This window comes from Panthera leo, chromosome B3, assembly GCF_018350215.1.
Source record: "Panthera leo isolate Ple1 chromosome B3, P.leo_Ple1_pat1.1, whole genome shotgun sequence".
In the NCBI taxonomy this organism is placed as follows: domain Eukaryota; kingdom Metazoa; phylum Chordata; class Mammalia; order Carnivora; family Felidae; genus Panthera; species Panthera leo.
The window spans coordinates 21560788-21580458 of NC_056684.1; the positions used below are offsets into that span (position 1 = coordinate 21560788).

Here is a 19671-nt window from a genome sequence, read left to right on the forward strand (position 1 = left end):
AATGGATCAGGGGAGCTCTGAAGTGTTCTCAAAGGTTGGGGCTTGGCAGGAATCTCAGAGTTAAGTCAAGAGAATGAAATGCAGCATTTGACCCTGAGCACCTACCCAGGGAGAGGATCACAAATTATGAACAGCACACAACCAAGGGGTGAGACTGGGAAGGGGCACACAGAACAGGCAATTATCATGGCAACCAGAGAGCCTCCCCGATTATCAGGAAGGAAGGCGGGATCCCATGTCAGTTGCTGTGTTTAGGAGTGGGAGCCATCTGCTCCAGCAAGCCTGGAAGGGACCATCCATCATTTTAACATGCTTTCCTCCTACATTTGTTGCAGACACTGTAAATATCTCTTCGGTCTTTCGAGGGCTGGTCTCAGAAGCATTTCTGGTTTTAATCTTTCACCATGTAAGCGTGCACCAGATGTGAAGTCAGCTTTCATCATTTAGGACCTGATGAATTATTTTGTACTCCAGGACCACTGGGAGATGGCACATGAAAACGGTTTTCTACCCCACCCCCATGTCATACAACAGAGAATGGCTTGTTTTCCTTTTCATGCATCACGCCATCAGTGACTGTGATGAGAGTTTCAGTCAGAAGTTTCTGATCCCCCCATCCAACTCTGAAATGGTCAGACTTGAGGACTGCAAAACCTCAGGGTCAAAGTCCTCCTTGGCGCAAGCAATTCTTTATGATAGCGTGATTAAGTCAGGAGACAGGGACAGGTGGGAGCCTACGAGTGGCCCCTGGGCTGGATGAAGAGAACATTGGTTGCCTTCTGTGAGTGGGGGGTGCCAAACATCAGGACATCATGAGATGGTCCTAGATAAACCCCAGCCACCCTCAGCCCAGCTCAAGGCCAGGGCCCTGAGTAGATGCAGGACTTAGAGGCTGTGGCTGCCCCAGGAAGAAGGAGTAGGAGGACGATGCCCAGACCGGGCACCCCACGGCCTGACTGCCACCAAGAAGCCAACCCTAGAGAATAACACAGTAGCACAATGCACAACCCTTGCTTTGCCTGGGACCAAGCCCCCTTCTTCGTACACCTTGTTTTCTTGTTTTTCTTCCATCCCTTGCTCTCACGTCCACTTTTATATTAGCTAGGATGAGCGAAGCTCCACTAACAGGTGGGCCCTGAATTGTTGTGGCTGAAATACAGTGGCCATCCAGGAGAGCACTTAAGGCCCGATTTCTGGGTCCCAGTCTCTTCTATTTGGGGGCTCCATCATCCCCAAGAGCTTTGTTGTCATAATCATCCAGTTGGCAGCAGGGGAAAGAGAACAGGCAGGACAGAAACCCACTCTCTTAAAAGTCCCAGTGCAGAAGCAACCCCACAGCCCTCCACTCACATTCCCAGACGGAGAACTCGGTTACCTGGCCGACTGCACAGTTGTGTGGGAAACGTGGTCAGTCACTGGTATAGAAATTGGGGATGGATCTTGTTGGTGTCTTAGTCTGTTTGATGTCTTGTGAGAACACACTTCCTGGTACACAGATAGGAACTTCACAAAGCACTGTGTCTTCACAACACAGAAGGGACAAAGGAGCTCTCTGGGGTCTCTTCTGTAAGGGTGCTGATCCCATTCACGGGGGCTCCACCTTCATGACCTAACCACCTCCCAAAGCTCCGCCTGCTAATACCTTCCTATGGGTGGGGATGGGGGGTAGATTTCAACATATGAATTTGGCAGGGTGGGACACAAGCATTCGGTCTGTAGCAGCTGGGTGCTGGTAGTCTCTGATAAATCTTTTAATTGTGATTATTCTTTACATCAAAGTTAAACATGAGGCTACCTTAAAGGTGCAGGGTTTGTTATGAAACACAGCAGTCTTTAACTTCCCTTCCTTCCTTTATTCCCCCTCCCCAGAGGCAATCCCTCTTTCCTCTCTTCCCTGATTATTTCTGTAACTCAGACAGGGTGTGTATGAGTTTTCCATGGTGTAACAAATTACCACAGGCTTAGCAGCTTTAAACATCCATGTATGATCTGGCAGTTCTGTAGGTCGGAAGTCCAGGGCTGGTGCAGCTGGGTTTTCTGCTCAGGTTCTCATGAGGCTAAAATCACAGTATCACCCAGGCCATATTCTCCTCTGGAGCCCAGGGCTCTCTTCCAAGCTCACATGATTGTGGTTGAAGTCTGTTCTTTATGGTCATAGGGCTGAGGTCCCCAGTTCCAGTTGGCTGTCATCTGGAGGCCACTCTCAGCCACCCAGGTTCCTTGCCACACAACCTTTCCTCCATCTTCAAAGCCAGCAACACAAAATATTCCCCACCTCAAATCCCTCTCATGCTTTCTATCTCTCTGACCTCCCATCTCTGACCCCTAGACCCAGATGAAAGGGGTCATGAGACTGGGTCAGGCCCACCAGATAACCTTCCCATCTTAAAGTCAGCTGATTTGGGTCACATCTGTAGAATGCCTTCACAGAAACACCTGCATCAGTGTTTGACTACATGGGAGGAGGTATGTGTAGACCAGGGGCTGGAATGTTGGGGCCATCTTGGAACTCTATCTACCACAGCATGATCACATTGCTACCTCTTGGGCTTTTAGTTTGGGTTGCTGTTGGTTATCTCCCCATATGTAGATGTGGACTTAGCTTCCTTTCGTCTTGCCTCCTCTGCCCACATGTACTCCTCAAAAGGCCCCACTAGAGTAATATAGAATAGTTCATTAGATCAATGCTCCATGTTTGTTACTCTTATTATGAAAATGCCCCCTGTAACTGAGCCAAGTGGTCAACTACAATGGACTTTCATTTTGTTTTCTTTGGAGCTCTGACTTGTCTTCTTTTCTGTTCATTTAATTTTCTATCTACTTACCATTAAGTCAATCCCAAACTCTTTGCCAGTTTTCTCAATAGCCTCAGAAGTCACATTTTGTAGAAGTCACAGGTTTTGTGGAAACTGTTAATGCTTCACTGAATAGCTCAGCTCCTTGCCTTCTGCGGACATGATGGGTCTGCACCTGGCTCCCTGTGGGTAGCACAGTCCATATGACTGTTATGAACAGAAGGGACTGTCAGTGTTCCAGAGAATGGCTGCCCCACTGATCTGGATGCTGGGTTGAGGGTGATCACCCACCAGAGTAGTTCCCCAGCCAACCTTTGATATATTGAAAACTAACCTTTTGGTATTTCAAGTGATGGAACTTTTGGCATAATTTGTTACCATAGCATAACTTAGCTGCTCCTGACTGATAGAGAAGGTTAACCAAACATGGGGTGCTGCTGCAACAAAAAATAATATTTGTAGCATTGGCTTAAGGGTTGACCATCATGTATCCAATGGTAGAATATTTGTTAAATTGTCACCTGGGATAACTTGGAAGAACTAGTGAAAAGAGACAAGGGTGTCATTCTACCATCAAAGATCAAGAAGCTCAAAGAACCTGCAATTAAGTTGAGAGAGAAAAGCATGTATTAAAAACCACCATGAAAGCAGCTCTCAACAATGAAGCTAACTGGAATCAAATAGATTAGGTAAGAAGTTAACCACATTTAATTGAATCAGTTAGTGATATTTAAAATGAGAGAGAGGAAGACACAGAATCCAAAGCAGAATCCAGGCTCTGAGCTATCAGCACAGAGCCAGACACAGGGCTTGAACTCATGAACTGTGAAACCATGACATGAGCTAAAGTTGGATGCTTAACCAACTGAACCACCCAGGCACCTGTGAAGTTCAGCCTTTTGATGTGGGTCTCAATGCCTCAGCTGTGGAGCCCCAGCTGCCAGGCCATTCAGTGTACCCAAGTGTTGACTAGGGGTATCTAAATAGCAGAGGAAAGCTACCACAGGAGAATGTCCACAACAGTCATGAGACACACCACAGATAAGGAGGACACAACAGGGAGAAATAAAAATTAAAATATTCATACACATTAGTGAAACCATGGAGAAATAACATTTCCAGACCTATGACTTTGCAAGTTGATAATGTCCCTCTGTATCTTTAGTGTTCTCAAGTCTTAAGGCATTAAAAGACCTATAGGGGCACCTGGGTGGCTCAGTTGGTTAAGCATCCAACTTTAGCTCAGGTCATGATCTTGTGGTGCCTGAATTTGAGCCCTGTGTTGGGCTCTGTGCTGACAGCTCAGAGTCTGCTTTGGATTCTGTGTCTCCCTCCTCTGATCATGTTCTGTCTCTCTCTCAAAAACAAATAAACATTAAAAATACCTTTAAATATGCATCTCATATGCTGTATAAATACACCATCTATAGTTACCTTTTTATTGTCATTGCAGAATATTTCAAAATTCTTCCTTGGTTATAATATTTTTACCAAAGAGACATGTAGCCATCAACATTGAAACTTGAATTTCGTTGCGTTCTTATATGGATTAAAATGGTAAAAACTTAACTGTTTGCTCTAGAGCCTATGTATCTTAAGAAATCATATCTAAAATGCCTCTCACATCTGTTCTATTTTTAAATGACACACATAGACTATATTTCTTGTCTTCCCCATGTTTACATCAGTGTTCTGTTGAAAATATTCTGAAAATATAGTAATTTAAGAATAAAAAGAAGAGAAGCTAACTATATTTTTGAGAGAAACTAGTAGTGCCAAAGAAACCACGTACAAGGACTGATAGAGCTTGTGGCTGGAATTTATAATTACCCTTAATCTCCAACCTTCTACAGACAGAAGTGGGCTGGGAATTGCCCAGCCCCCAAGGAAGGTGTATTTCCAATGCCCGCCCCCCCCACCAGTGCAGAGGAGGAAGATGATAACGAAGAAAACCCCTAAGGGTGAAACAAGACTCCGAGGAATAGTGACTGGCCAGTCCCTCCCAGACAGCAGGATTGGGATAATTCCAGGAATATCCTCACTCCTGAGCAGGGGAAAACATCTGCCTAGCTGGATTTTAGAATTGCTAAGGACACCATCTACTGGGACTCCTCCACTCCTCTGCTTTATGAATCAGGGAGTTTGTTGTGTTATCCTGTCCATTTCTACCACTGTGTGTTGGGATTGTGTATTTGAGGAGCGTTGGGGTGGGTGTGGAGGGCACAGACAACTGGTCTTCAGATCATAGGTTTCTAGACTAAGAAGAGCCAGCCACATGAACCACACACATGAGGAAACCACTGAGCCTCTTATGGAACTGGACTATGTTCCAGGGAGACTGCAGAGTCTCCCTCACCTCGAAACCCTGTCATCTTTTGGTTTTGGATTTCCCTGTCCCTGGCCTCTAGATTCAAATTTAAAAGGCTCATGAAAGTGGGTCAGGCCCACTTGGGGTGGGAGAGAGTAGATTTTGTGTGTGGGAAAGAAGGCATGAGTGACACGTCTGGGTCAGGGTTCTCACCGTGGGTCTTGGTCTGCCATGATGACCAGCATGTTCTAGACGGACTGCTTCATCAACCTACCTGTCCCTGGGTGCTTCACTATAGACTCGAAGCATGGCCAGAAATAAACCTTGGAGATTTGGAGGTTGTTTGCACTGCAGCATGGCCCAGCCTCTCCTGACTGCTATAGGGATTCTATTTTACCTTGTGAAGAGGTGTCCCCAGAGCTTCTGACCTGCTCCAGCTTGGCCTAGTGGCCCCCTGTGCCTCTCCTTCCCTCCTGTGGGGATTGCCTGCTTCCTGGACTGCATTCCTCCCTCTTTATTGGCTGAAGTCTTCATTTTGGAAGAATCGTTATTGCTGGTAGCTTCCTACAATGACACAGGATGCATGGAAGGTAAATTTTGTGAGATATCATGCATCTCAAAACATCTGGTTTGTACTTTGTCTGCGTGAAGATAATTTTACTTTAGATTTCCCAAGGCTTTGCCCCTTGCCTTCTAACTTCTACTTGTTATGGAGAATCCCACAGCCATTCTGACTCCTGACAGTCTCTAAGTGACCTGCTTCTATTGTCAGGACACTTTCTGTCCCCATTATTCTGAACTTGAACAGAGATCTGCTTTGGGGTAGGGCTATTTTTTCCCAATGTGCTGGGCTCCCTGAGGGCTCTTTCAACACACATTCTTCAGTAGTGGAGACTTTTCTTGGATTAATTCCTTGATGACTCCGCCCACTCCCTGTATTTTTTCTCTGGTCATTCTTTCATGGTTCCTATGATTTGATCAATGGACTTTCTGTATGGTCTTCTTTTTTCTCTATTTCCAATTTTTGGGGTTCTTTTTTGTTCTACTTTTACAGGGATTTCCTCACCTGTGCCTTCCATTCCCTCTCTTGAGGGTTTTTTTTTTTTCTTTTTCCTTTCTGATATCTTATTTTCAATTTCCAAGAACTGTTTTTGCTTGTTTGTTCTCTGAATGTTTCTTTATATGTGTCCTGCCTTCATGGGTTGCAATATCTTAATTTCTCTGATGACATTATTGGTACTTATGTTGACGTGTACGTCTCTGTTTCTTCCAAGTTGTTTAAAAAAAAATCCACTGGGGCTTTAGATTTTATGACACAAGGCTTTCCTGAGATGCCAGGTCAGCTTTGGCAGTCTGTAAAAGACTGATTAGAAACTCTGTACACATGTGTGGGGCTCATTAACAGTGGCCTTTCCTTTGGGCGATCTGGCTTGGCTGGACAACCACAGATGTCAGGAAGTTTAGGTGTTCCCCTTGGCCTGATCTGATGCCCCAGAAAAGACCCTTTGTCTCCTGGCTCCTGTAATCTGCAATCCCAAAGGGGGACAGAGGTTGGTCTCAGTATCCAGTATCTATGTACTCATTTAATCTCCCTGTTCCTAAGCTGTCAGTTGTGCCTGGTGTCTCCCAACCAAGATGCTCCCTTTTACCTTCTTTAGATAATAATTTTCCAGGACGGCGTAGGCCGCACAGAATTAGGGAGGGGATCTGGGCAACTCAAGTCTTCTTAATAAGGCTTTCAGCCTTATTCTTATTTTAGCCCCTCATTCACACTCATGTCCAGAGGTGCCTACTGCCACCCATTCGTGAAACTTCTGGAGATTCCAGTTTGTTCTTGGCTTTCTTTCCTGGCTATCGTTTTGGGATTTCATGTACTCTGGTCTGCTAAGTATTTCAGCTTCAAAAATTGTGTCGTCGTTACATCCTCCCTTCCTCTCCCCGTCCTTGCCAATTTCTGTCTTACAACAAACAAACCTGCTGTTGTTTCAGGGGGCTCTAGAAGGTAAGAGTCAGTCCACCACCTTTACCAGAAACCCCAGCCACCTTTTCAGTCTTTAACCTCTTTACTCCCCAGACATGTCTCCATCTACTTGTTCTCATCTGATCTTCCCTACTCTGCTTTTGAATATTCTGTTACTTTCTTCTGACACTTGATCCCCACCCATCCTCGTCTATACATGAGCTATGTCTGACAAAATCCTATTTAGCAAGAGAAACATGGACTCCTAGCTCTGAGGAAAAGAAATGTATCTCTGGATACTGGAAGATATTTCTACACGGTAAAGGCTGCAGGGCCTGAGGCTTTCAGTGAACAAGGATCAAATGCCAGAGAAGCCAGCCAAAGCCCTGAGTTTTGCATCCAGAATGCCACAGGGCACAAGGGGAAACCCTTAGGAAGGCTGCACTCAGCACTCCTGGAGAGCCCTAGGGACTGCTTTAGGCTGTGGATGGGGGTGGGCTGTGTGTCAGTGCAGAAGACCTCTGACCCAGGCTGGCTTCACCTCACCCAGGGCAGGTGTCTTGTCCATGGCTGTGGCCCAATGTCTAGAACAGTGCATACTTGTGGGAGGACCTCCAGAGTGTGTGCAGGCTGGGATGTATCAGCAGGGGTCATGGAGAAACCAGAGAGATGTGGTACCTCAAAAACTGGGCAGAATTCCCCTGGCTGAGAGGGGATGGGTACCGGCAAGTCGGTGTAGGGCCAGCTCCATCCTTAACGAAGTGACTGATTGTGACATGTGGTGGGATTAGAGGAACATTCTGAATCATTATTTGGTCAGAACACAAATCTCTTAAATGTCATCAACACAATCTGCCTGGCAAAATGATTACTTCCTGCCAAGAAGAACCCCTCTTAGAGGGACTTGACCCGGATGCCTTTCCAGAGCCCATCCCAGCATACGCCTCCTTCCCCCCTCACCCCCCCTCTGTCCCATAGTCTTCCCAGGACGCACCAAATTATCAGTGAGAGGGAAGTGTAGGGTTTCAGTTACAGACACCCAGGGTGCTCAGTCGTCCAGGCCAGTTTACGGTTCACCATAACATGAAACAGAGAATGTCTGTTCTTTCTTCATTACCTGGAAAGAAGTTTTTTCTATCCAGGCCCCAAATTAATTTGGTGAGAAATGGCTGGTCTTAATTTGTGCGCAGGATGACCTTGCCCCACCCACCACTCTTCTCAGGTCCACAGGGTTTGAGTGCCTGGGCTGCCTTCATCCAGCAGGCTTCCCTCGCTGTCAGCTGACACGTGCGAACGTCCTTTAAGGCAAACCACCCAGGGACTGCAGTCCCAGGCCTCGGTGTTGTGGTTGTGGGGGGGGGGGGGTGTCTTGTGGTTCAGGGGCTGCCTGAAGGGTACGGAGCAGCGGTGGCTGCGCTCCATTCTGCGGCAGTAGGAAGTTATGTACTGACTTCTCCAGTGATGGCCTAGGCCTGTATAAGAACGGCGGGGCCGAGGGTTGGAGAGTGGGGGCGACTGTGAAAGTCAAGGGCAAGTTGGCAGGGCCAGGGCAAGGAGTGCGCGCGGACTGGGCGCAGTAGAGTATTTCCTTCGGGAGGCCCAGACAGTGGGTGGGTGGGGCGTGGTGGGCGGGGTCCTCGCAGCTGGTGGCGTTTGAAGCCTTCTCCACCGCGGTGGGAGAGGGGCAGCCTAGAGAAGTTGGCTGCAGGCCTGGGGCGGGGAGGAGGAAGGGGCCCCGCGTTCCCTGAACAGCGGCGCTGGCTGCACCAGCACGTAGTTCACTCCTGCAAGCACAGGACGCGGTGGGCACGTCACCCACGTTGCCAGCTTAACCACCAGCCTGGGGCCAGTTCGGCTCCGGCTGACCTAGGCTCACCGGCAGCGCGGTCCCCTCCGGGTCCCTAGCCGCCCGGGACCAGTTTGGGGAGCAGCCAATCCTTCCATTGGTAGAGGCCCCGCCCCACCCGTGACCTCGCTCCCAGCCTGGCCGCACCATTGCCCGGAGCTCAGGAGAGAAAGAGCACGGAGGGGGCGAACGGCATGGGTCTCGAGACGCGGCCACCCAGGAACCCTCTTGCGGCGGGGTGCACGAAGAGTTTTTCCGCCCCCAGGCCAGGCCTGCTGCCTCGCGCCCAGCCTGAGCGGACACGCCTCCCCGCCGTGCAAACGTCGCTCTGGAAGAGAAGCGGAGGCGAGCCTCGCCGAGGCGCACCCATCCCTGGTGCCCCTCACAGGCAGGGATGGAGGGACAAAGGGACGCCCTGCCGAGGGCTCACTTTCACGCCGGGGTTCCAGGCCGCCACGATACAGAAGCCCTGGCAGGAAAATGCCCCCGCGGGCTCCCGGCTGCTTGGGGGTGGGGGGTGGAGAGCTGCCCCCGCGCAGCCACGCCCCGGCCTGCCGCCCTCGGACGTCCTGCGTCAGCGTGCCCAGCTCCCGGCTCAAATTTCCGCTCCTCCTCCCGCCGGCCAAGAGGGCACGCCCATTGGCGAGGGCAGGCCCCGAGGCCGGGCCGGTCCTTCTTGCGGCCCGGATTGGTCCGGCCGCCTACCTACGAACCAACGGCGTCCGCCCCTGCCCTAGGCCACGCCCCCTCCCCAGGCGCGGGCGCGCGACCGCTCTATCCTTACGGTGCGCGCTCTGGGATCCCCGCCCCCTCCGCGCGCGCAGTTCCCCGCGGCCGCCGCCGCCTGTAACCTGCGCCGCCAGGATGTGGCTGGGGGCTGACGTCGGGTCCAGATGTGGCCCCGGCCCCGCCCACCCCCGGGGCCGGGCCGCCCACACCGAGCCGCGGCGCGCACGGCGGCTGTCCCGCCTGCCACAATGCGCGGCGAGGCTGCGGCCGCGACTTGGCGAGACAGTCACTAACGTCGCTGCTCGGCATCCTTAGGACAGGCCGCCTCTGACGCCGCGCGGGGACCCCACGGGCCCGCGCCCCCCATGCGCTCACTCTTTGGTGCCCGGCCGGGCGGGCGCCTCGCGGACGCGGAGCCGCGCGGGTGACGGCAGAGGCGGCTGCGCGCCTAGCCCAGCCCGCGGAGAGGGCGCGCCGCGCCCCCGCCCCCCGCCCGCTCTCCGGAGGCCGTGGGTGCGGATGCGCCGCTGACGACTCGCAGCGACCAGCAGTGCCGCCGGCCCGCCGGCCGGAGACCGCAGCATGGCAGCCGCCGCCTATGTGGACCACTTCGCCGCCGAGTGCCTCGTGTCCATGTCGAGCCGCGCGGTTGTGCACGGGCCGCGGGAAGGGCCGGAGCCCGGACCCGAAGGCGCGGCCGCCGCTGTCGCCGCCACGCTGCCCCGCGTCGAGGAGCGCCGCGACGGCAAAGACAGCGCCTCGCTCTTCGTGGTGGCGCGGATCCTGGCGGACCTCAACCAGCAAGCGCCGGCGCCCGCCCCGGCGGAGCGCAGAGAGGGCGCCGCGGCCCGGAAGGCGAGGACCCCCTGCCGCCTGCCGCCTGCGCCGCCACCCGCCCCCGAGCCCGCCTGCCCCGGCGGCGAAGGTGCGGCGGCCGCGCCCCTCAGCCCCGCGTGGAGCGAGCCCGAGGCCGAGCTCGAGGCGGGGCTGGAGCCCGAGCGGGAGCCAGGGCCCACGGGGAGCGGCGAACCCGGCCTCAGACAAAGGGGCCGGCGGGGCCGAAGTCGCGCCGACCACGAATCCCCGCAGAGAAAGCACAAGTGCCACTACGCGGGCTGCGAGAAAGTTTACGGGAAATCCTCGCACCTCAAGGCGCACCTGAGAACTCACACAGGTCAGTAGGGCCGCCCGGGCGCCCAGAGCGCGCGGACGGGGACAGCGCAAGCTACCGGGCCACGCCCCCGGAGCCGCCGGCCGGGCGCGAGGGGCAGTGGGGCCGGGAACGGTCGGGGCCTCGCCCCTTCCCCCCCGCCACACGGTCCCGCGGCCGGCCCCGCGCGCCGAGCGAGGCGGGTCCGGGAGCTGGGAGCCGGCGCCCGCCCGGCGACCGCGCCCCCGCCGGGCACGCCCCCTCCCCGGGCACTCTCGGGCGGGGCCGCGGGGGCGGATGTCGTCATCTAGGCTGCGGGCGTAGACCCCGCCGAGGCCGAGGGGCGGCGCGAGCAGGTGCGGGCGAGCTGGGTGGGGGCCGCGCGTGCTGCTCTGGGAGACAGGCGGTGGGGGCGCCCCGGGGCCTCGGGGGAGGCGGGGTGCCCTCGCCCGGCCCCTCCCCTACCGGCCCCTCCCTCGCCGGCCGGGCGCGCGCTCGGGATGGGAGGGACCCGCCCGGCCCGGCCCGGGCGAGCGGCGGGCGAAGTTCACGCGGGGACAGGGCTCCCTCCAGCCACTCGGCACATTCTTCACTCTCCTCTTCCTGTAATTTTTCCAGCGCTCTAAGGTTTAATTTGTCCAAACCAGAGCCAGCGGCGGCCGACGCGGGTGGCGGCCCCCGTTCCCCGCCGGAGGCTCTTTGTGGGAGCCCCGCCCATCCGGCCGGCGGGGGCGCGCCCGACCCGAGGGGGCTCTTCGGCCTGGGGGCGCTTTCTCCAGAAAGGAGAGCCCTGTTCACTGCCGGCCTTGTGCGCCTCCCTTTTCCCGGCCCTGCTCACCTGCCGGGTGCCGGATGCGTGCGGGCGGCACCAGCACCGGGACGGGCGGCCTCAGCGGACCAGGGACCTCGTAGTTGTTTTTCTTTTTTTAAACACAAAGGTGGGAACAATGTTTTAAGGGATGGTAACCTTTCTCTTTCAGTTTGGCTTAAAGAATTGTGTATTTCCTCTGGGCTCACGTTAAGTCTTCTGGTACACTTAATTCTTTCGCATTTGGAGCAGGTTAAAAAACCCGTATAAATATACTGTTACCTTGTTACCAAAGGTTTAGACTTCACATTTGTACAATAGTTCGGAAGCTAGCTAAAAACTGCAGTCCTGAAGACCCTGCAGCTGAAGGACCCCCGTCTCCTGGTAAATTTGGAACTGAGCTGTCTCCAGGTCTGCAGGTGTCAAGGCCAGCGGATCTCAGACAAACCTTTACCTCAGAAGCTGCCCCCGCGGTTTTGGTCCCTTGCTGTGGCCGCAAGGGATAGCTCGGCCGGTGGTGGGGTCGAGGGGGAAGGCGGGGCCATTCTACTCATTCTTAGTCGGAATTTAGGGTGTGTGGACCGAGATAGGGGGTGGGGTTAGTGTAGGGGTGTTGGTTCAGACTGGGAACCTTACTGCCAGGGTGGGTGTGGCCGTGGAGGAGGGGCCAAACTACGTTCGGATCCTGTAGCACCCAGATTACGGGGGCGGGGGCAGTGCATGGGGCGTGGCTCGAGGACCTCCTTGCGGGGGCGAGGCCAGTACTGGGCAGGTAATTTAAGGATAGGAGACTCTCTGCGTCCTGTTTCACGGTGGCTTTCCACTCGGCTGGTCGGGTTCGAGAATTGTGGAGGGGCTGGTTGAGGGCCGGGGCTCGCTGTCACGGACCGGGCAGGCTTGGATGGGGGCCTTAGCTGGAGGATAGCGTCTGGGTTTGCTTGCCCCCTGATCCAGGCTGTAGTGTTCCTGAGTGGGCCCCTTGGCTAGATGATTGCTCCGAGGCAATGAGAACTCGGGTCTCCCTCAGTGGGGTGGAACCCAGCCTCTCTGGGGTGCTCTGAAACCCGAAGCAAGCAGAAGAGGATGGAACCAACACTCTGACTGTAGTGTGCTGTGTCTAAGAGCAGGGAACGGGGCTTGCCCTCCCTGTGTGCAGAAACATGAGGCCCTACCTCTGGAGGAGATGTAGATTTCCAGGTCCCAAATACTGACCTTCAGCCAAACACTACAGTTTAAGTGGTGCCCCAGGTGAATCTGATTATGAACCAAGAACTCACCTCTGGAGGGAGTCTGGTTCAGCTTCTGGTGGAGGGCATGACTAGGGAGCCCATTTCCAGCCTGCCCCCAAGTGTGCAGAACATAATTAACTGGTGTTCGTAGAGGAGACAAGGGTAGCCCACAGGCCACAGTGGGTGACCAAGGGGACAGGCTACCCTGGGAAGACCTGAGCAGCAGCCCCCGGTTCTGAGATAGCTGTGGTTTGGTTTGTGTGCTTCCAGCAGCTTTCTGGGGGGTCTCTGCCGACAATGGTTCAGGTCATGCCAGGCCCTCTACTCCACTAGGAGCAACCCCCCACCCCCCAACCAACCCACCTGCAGCAATTTCATGGCAGAGGGTGAATATCAAAATCATTTTAGCCAAGAAGGCAGTTCACAACTTGCTCTGTCTAGCTCTGTGACCAAGGACGGGTCCACAGACCTCCCTGCAGCTTGGTCATGTCTCGCCTGACCACTTGGAAGGTCTGTGGGAAATGAGGCTGTGTGTTTGAGAACCTTTGGGAAGTACAAGCCTCAGCCTTGACTCTGGGGAGACCTGGACTTCCCTGACTGCTTCGATCTCCCAGAGCTGCCTGGACTGCTTAGTTGTGTGGCAGTGTCCTGAGGACTGATTACCCTGTCACATTTAGGTAATTGTTGATGTTAAGCAAACACGTGATCAAACAAAGACACTCACATTTTTGCAACCCAAGCTGCTTTTTTTTTTTTTTTTTCCCCTAAGGCACTTATTATTTAGCTAATCAGAATTTCCAGCCCAGATCTGGGAATTTGCTTAGTCTTGCCTTGGGGAGTAGCAAGACCAGGAACATGTTTTCTTGGAGGCTGAAGGGCTTTGATGTGAACATTCAAGAACTTTGAGAAGGAAAGGCCTCTGGCCTTCTGAGGGCAGATCTCCACCTGAGCCAGCCAGGAGATTCCTGCTTGTTGTCTGGAGTGGTGGGGCTTGGCGGGTCCCCAGCAGTAATGGCCACTCAGTCTTTCTTGGCAGAGATGCCTTGAATACATTCCTACCTATTTGTTCCTGCAAAGAATCGTTTTCAGAATGTCTCTGTGCCCTGTTTTCCCTGCAGCACTGGGAGCTAAAAATCCAATTGCATGCTGCATGAGCTGGGCCCATTTCAGCAGCTCTGGGGGCCTTGCTGGAAAGGGGGGCACTGTGTTGTGTACAGCCCCTCCCTCCTGCAGACATCCAGAGAGAGACATGCCTGGTCACCTGGCCCTCTTTTTGCGGGTGAAGGTAGAGTTAAGATTGCATTCTTAGCCATTTCCTGTAATAATTTGGGTGGGGTTAGTTTGAAGTTTAGCCACCGAACAAGGGATTTGATCATGAGTGAGATTATTGGGGCAGGGTATTCAGGGTATTTAGGTCCCCTCCCCCAACACAAACTCTGGCTATAGAGCCTGGTTTCTAACCACATTCCTCCCATGTACCCCTCGGAGGTGCTTCCTGGTGCAGCTGCCTTGGACAGGCAGCCTGTCAGGGAGTGAGTGGCAGGGATCTCCTTCACCCAGGGCAAAGCCATGCTGGCAGATGGCCAGCACTTTGTTCGGGACACATCCACGCTGGTGGGTCCCGTCCCGTCTCCCTCACAGTCCCAGGCTGCCAGTGGGCCAGTTGTGAAACTTCAAACAATGCAGAAGTGTGTAGGCAGAATGTGCCAGCCTTCTCTTCCTCTGGCTAACCACTATCACCTCCTGTTGGTGTTTCCCTTTACAGACCCTTTTAGTGGATTTGCATGTATGCATGCGTGTGCATCCACACAGACATCTGAAAACTATACATGTAGGATCCTAGCAAATATATTCTACCACAGGCTTTTTTTTGGTGTGCTTATTTAACAAGGCACCTTTGTTCTTTATCTGGGCTGCGTGGTATTCCCAGGTGTGGCTGCGTGACTGTACCACAACTTGTTTAGCCTTTATCTTGAAAGGATAGTTATGTTGCCTTCTCATTTTTTATCGTTTCATGCCTGTGGCAGTAGAATCCAGTATGTGTGTTGGTGCAGAGGAGCTGGCATTTCTGTAGGATTGAGACCTGGCAGTGTTATTGATAGTAGTGTAGACAGCATTTACATGCATTGTGGAGTTACCATGTTAACTTAAAAGACATGTTATGTTTTTAAAGGAAATAGCACATTATGTTTTTAAAGGAAATAGATGGAGGTCTTGGTCTCCCCAGTACTGAAGTTCCTGCTGTGTTGCTGACTTTTTTTTTTTTTTTTTTTTACTTCTTCCAGTTCTTCTTTTGCACATGTGAGATCATCATATTGAGAACATTTAAAACAACCCTAAAACCACCATTATTCTCTCATGGCTCATGACCAGCTCTCCTGCTGCCATCTTTTTTTTTTTTTTTTTTTTTTTAATTTTATTTACTTATTTTGAGAGAGAGAGAGAGAGAGAGAGAAAGAGAACGAGAACTGAGGGGGGAGGGGCAGAGAGAGAGAGAGGGAGACAGAGGATCCAAAACAGGCTCTGTGCTGACAGCAGAGACCCTGATGTGGGGTTCGAACTCACAAACTGTGAGATCATGGCCTGAGCCAAAGTCGGACGCTTAACCTGCTGAGCCACCCAGGTGCCCCTCTCCTGCCATCTTTACTTGGCTTACCCTGCAGCCTAGCCTGGGTAAGGGCTCAACCCCTGCAGCAGTCAGCTGTGCCCTCGCACCCTGAAGTGCCTCCTGGCTTGTTGGCACTGGGGGAGGGACTGATGTGATGCCTTTTGAAACTGTCCGTCTCCTGGCTAAAAGAGGGCTGGAGCCCTTCCTGTGTGAGCAATCTGACAGGACCACCCTTGACTTAACCAGAGGTACCATGTGCAAGGCTTCAAATCTGGAAGACAGCCCTGCCCCTTCAGAGTTGGCACTGTGAAGTCTGCTCACTGAAATGAGCTCATGACAGCCCCGACACTGTAAGGGCCTGTTTGCTTTGACCTTATTCTGAATTGAGTTGGTCGTTAGGTTCCTAGATGTAGCAAGTTAAAAGGGGAAAGGGGAGATAAGATAGCAGCTACAACCAAGGAAGGAAATAAGCCAACAAGTTATTAATATGTATATGTGTGTGTATGCACGTGTATCTAAATCTATAACTCAAGAAACCCAACCCAGCCACACTGTGCTGGAACGAATGTGGTGCTGTTTGTGGAGGGGCCTGTAGTCCTCCTCAGTAGTCCCCTAGGCCTGCATTCTATAATAACTGACATTTGTAACAGCGGTCTTGACATATCAGGGCACTATTAAAGTGTGTCTGGTTTATGCTTTAAGAAAGTAGTTAAACTCATTTTTGAAATGAAAACTTCAGGGATGATACACTCAGCTCTCTGTTGTATCTAATAGCAGGCTGCTTGCTAGGGACAGGCATTGTTCTGTTTGCATTCATTCCTCATACGCTTTTTAATCTTCACAGGACCCTATGAAATAGGTACTGTTGTTATTACTAGTTCTCAAATAATGATGCCAAGGCCCAGATGGATTAAGAAATATGCCCACAGTCACACAGCAAATGAAGGGGGAGCTGAGGTTTGTGCCTGGGCAGCCACACTTCTGAGTCTGGGTCTGCCCGCTGTGCCTGGCTGCTCTTCCTGCCTGGACCTGTGTTCCAGGGGAGGGCAGGTGCCTCCTGGTATTTAGAAGTCTTCCTGTCCCAAGCACACTGCTTCCTTCACAAATTCTTATTGTGAAATGTTAAGGGAGTAATACAGTGAACGCTCATACGTTCCTCTAGACTCCTCAGTTAAATATTTGTCACCCTTTTATTTTTATCCTTTTTTCCCCTTTCTCTACTGTATTTTCTCCCTTGCCTATCTCTCCTCTCTCTTTAAATAGTACATATTATGTAACATACAGTCCATATTCACTTCTCCTAATGATCGCCAAGATGTCCCATGTAGGGTCTGGAATCCAGTTCATCACACGTTGTGTATGGTTGGCCTGTCATTTTAGTTTCCTTTAGTCTGGGACAGTCTTGGCCTTTTGTTGTATTGGCATTTTAGGGATCCAGATTAGTTGTCTTGTGGAACATCCCACAGTCTGGATTTGTCAGATTGCTTCCCCCTGATTAGATTTAGCATAAACAGTTTTTGGTGGGAAATATGACACAGGTCATATAATGTTGGGCACTTGCACGCACCACAGTGGAGGCTCGTGTGGTCAGGTTGTCTGATTGCTGGATCACATACATGGTTAAAGTGGCATCTGCCAGGTCTCTTCACTATAAAGGGACACTCTCCTCCTGATAATAAGTAACTGGTAGGTAGGGTGACACTCCAAGACTGGGTTTTTGGAGGGTTAGGGTGCTGCTGGTCCTGCATGTACAGCCAGGTGCTGTGTTGGTGCAGGTGCAGTGTCTGCCCATCTCTGTTCAGCCCCCTTCTGTCTGGTCCACCTGGTAGGTTTCTGTTTCATCTTCTGACTGGACAGTCCATTGACTGGACAAGTGCTGGCATTTCTGGGTCCTCCTGTTGGAAGTCCTTTTATAGTCAAAGGACAGCTCAGCCTAGTCTTAGGAGCTCCCTTCCCAAACAAACAACACGCCCTGATTTTATTTTGAATGAAAGTCTTTCCAGATGGTACTTACAGCCTTTTTTTTAGTTAGCTCACCCTGGCTCTGTGGCCACAGGTGACCCATCCCCCAGGCCTGGGGGTGGGGGGGGCGTCGGCCTGCAGCCAGTGATACCCTTAGGGTCTTGGTGGGTGTCTACATGCTTTCCAGAAGAAAATAAATATTGATCTAAGTTCACACACCCAAGCCTGTTTTACTTCCCTTTCATAGCGCCAAGTGGGGTCATTTTCTTGAGAAGTCAACTTCCCATCAAAATGGAAATAAACTTTGAAGTGTTGTCTCCAGCTTGGCAGTTGAGAAGTGACTGCTGTGATGGGACTAGGATGGGGGTGGTGGGGGTTTGGCTGCCATGGCCCCTGGGGGGGACCCTGAGCCTGGAAGGCCTTCCCCTGCTCTAGGTCAATATAATGGAGACTCAAATGCTAATTTTTTACTCTTTTGACAGTGACTTGACACTAGGCACTTGATGTAAGACAGAGAAATCTTCACCCAACCAAAAGCTCTGTCATTTGGCTACACTTACACACACGTAAATGTGCTGTCTGGTTTGATGTTGCATCCAAGCCCGGAACGTGTTTACATGGGACCTGTGATTCTGGTTCATTTACTCAGTTTGATCTCAATCCTGTCTTCCAACATCTGTGGATCAGCCCTGTGCCAGTCAGCCTTCTTGGAGGCATGGAGTCCCCTCAGCTGAAACTAGGCTGTGGTAAAGAGGTTGGTCATCTGCCCTGCCATCCCCCTTGCCCCTTTTAGTGTGCCCTGGCACTGGTGTGCCTTCCATTCAGCTCCTGTTCCCCTTCTGCCCCAGGGCCTGGACATTATCCCGTTTGCTGTTGGACATCATGTGCATGGTCAGGGGAGCAGCCTTGACCAGTCCATAGTTTTAACTAACATCATCCTGGACAAACAGAACAGAGGGTACAGGTTTTTATTTTGGGGTGTGTGTGTTGGGGTTGGGGGCGTCTGTTTATTGTTCTTCTTTTTTGAAGTTCATCACACAAAAATACTTGCTAACCAGGAACTTGGCCACACTCCGTGGCGATTGGCCAGTCTGTCCCAAGGTGACCTGTTTGGAAAAGCACTGAGGATTGATGCCTCAGATTAAATGTCCCTGTGCTGCTGCCACAGGGGTGTGGCCTTCCTGCATGGGTGGGTGACCCATGGTCCCCTGAGCACAGGGTACAAGCTCATCTCCTTGGAGCTAGAGCCCAGGGAACATCATGGAAGAGCTTTGCAAGAAATAGGGGCCCAAATTAAAAATCACTCACCAGAGAGCACATGGTTCAGTGTCTTTGTTGGGCTCCTGTCCCAGGAGCTTCTGAAGGTGGAGTTCTGGCATATGGCTGTCTCCTGCAAACATGGGGCCAGTTGGAAGGAAGCTTGGGAATGGGAGGAGGATGAAGTGGGCTTAGAGGAGCTCAGGGGGCTTCCTGCTCCCTACCCAGGACCACCACATCGACGTGGAGGGGTATCAGCAAGGCGATGGCTAGACAGCTTGGCTGGTGGTCAAGGGCCTAAATTGGGGCCTTCTGACACTCTTGTGTTAGTAGGACTGATGTCATTCTCCTTGAGTATGTGTAGGACCCTGTACACTTCCTCTCTGACTTTTTCACTTGTCTTTAACTCTCTTTTATGGTATAAATGCTTGCTCACACACACACACAAAGGATAAAGGGAATTTGGTTTGGGGCTAGAGGTAGAAGTTAGTTAATGGCAGATCAAGAATAGAGGTTTTTGCAAGGAAGTGTTGGGAAAGAGAGGAAACAGAAGAGGCATACTTGAGCCTTAGAGCTCAGCCCTTTAGGGGAGAGAAGTAGGGGCCTAGGCGCCCAGGTGTGTCCTTGGCACAGAGTGATGTTTGACCTGGGTCATTGGCTGGGCTAGTTGTTCAAGACCATGTCTGGGATTAAGGGAAGGGTCTGAGAACTGGGGGTTGGCACCATGGGTGCACCTCAGACATCTTACCGGTAACAAACTCAAATGTATTTTCATTGAAGGAGAAATAATAAATGTTAATTTATTTTTTTTAATTACATAGTTGCCCTTCTAACAAGTGATGGACAATCTGGCTACTTAGCAGTCTGTTGTCTTAGTTTACATTCTGCCGTCTGCTTCCCTGCCTTACTGCCTGTTGGCCTCATTCCCTCGACTGGCCACATCTGGTTTGTCCACTGTTCATTGTGGTCCCCATGTCTTTCCCCACACCCCTCCATGGTCCGGGAATACTGAATGGCGG

The 19671-nt window shown here is 52.1% G+C and overlaps 1 protein-coding gene and 1 long non-coding RNA gene across 2 annotated transcripts in view; one reads left to right on the forward strand and one right to left on the reverse strand.

Annotated features, from left to right (window-relative positions):
* Positions 1-3057: 3057 nt before the first annotated feature.
* Positions 3058-7876, reverse strand: LOC122221141. Its single transcript, XR_006203098.1, has 3 exons — positions 7742-7876; positions 5501-5667; positions 3058-3393 (listed from the first exon to the last, which is right to left on the reverse strand). It is a non-coding gene; the product is annotated as an uncharacterized LOC122221141 (long non-coding RNA).
* A 1875-nt stretch (positions 7877-9751) lies between these two features.
* The window catches only part of KLF13 (Kruppel like factor 13), a 50678-nt gene continuing 40758 nt past the window's right edge, over positions 9752-19671 (forward strand). Inside the window, exon 1 of the mRNA XM_042941240.1 lies at positions 9752-10812. Coding sequence (XP_042797174.1) covers positions 10221-10812 — 592 coding nt within the window. The 5' untranslated portion in view covers positions 9752-10220. The remainder of the gene's footprint in view (positions 10813-19671) is intronic.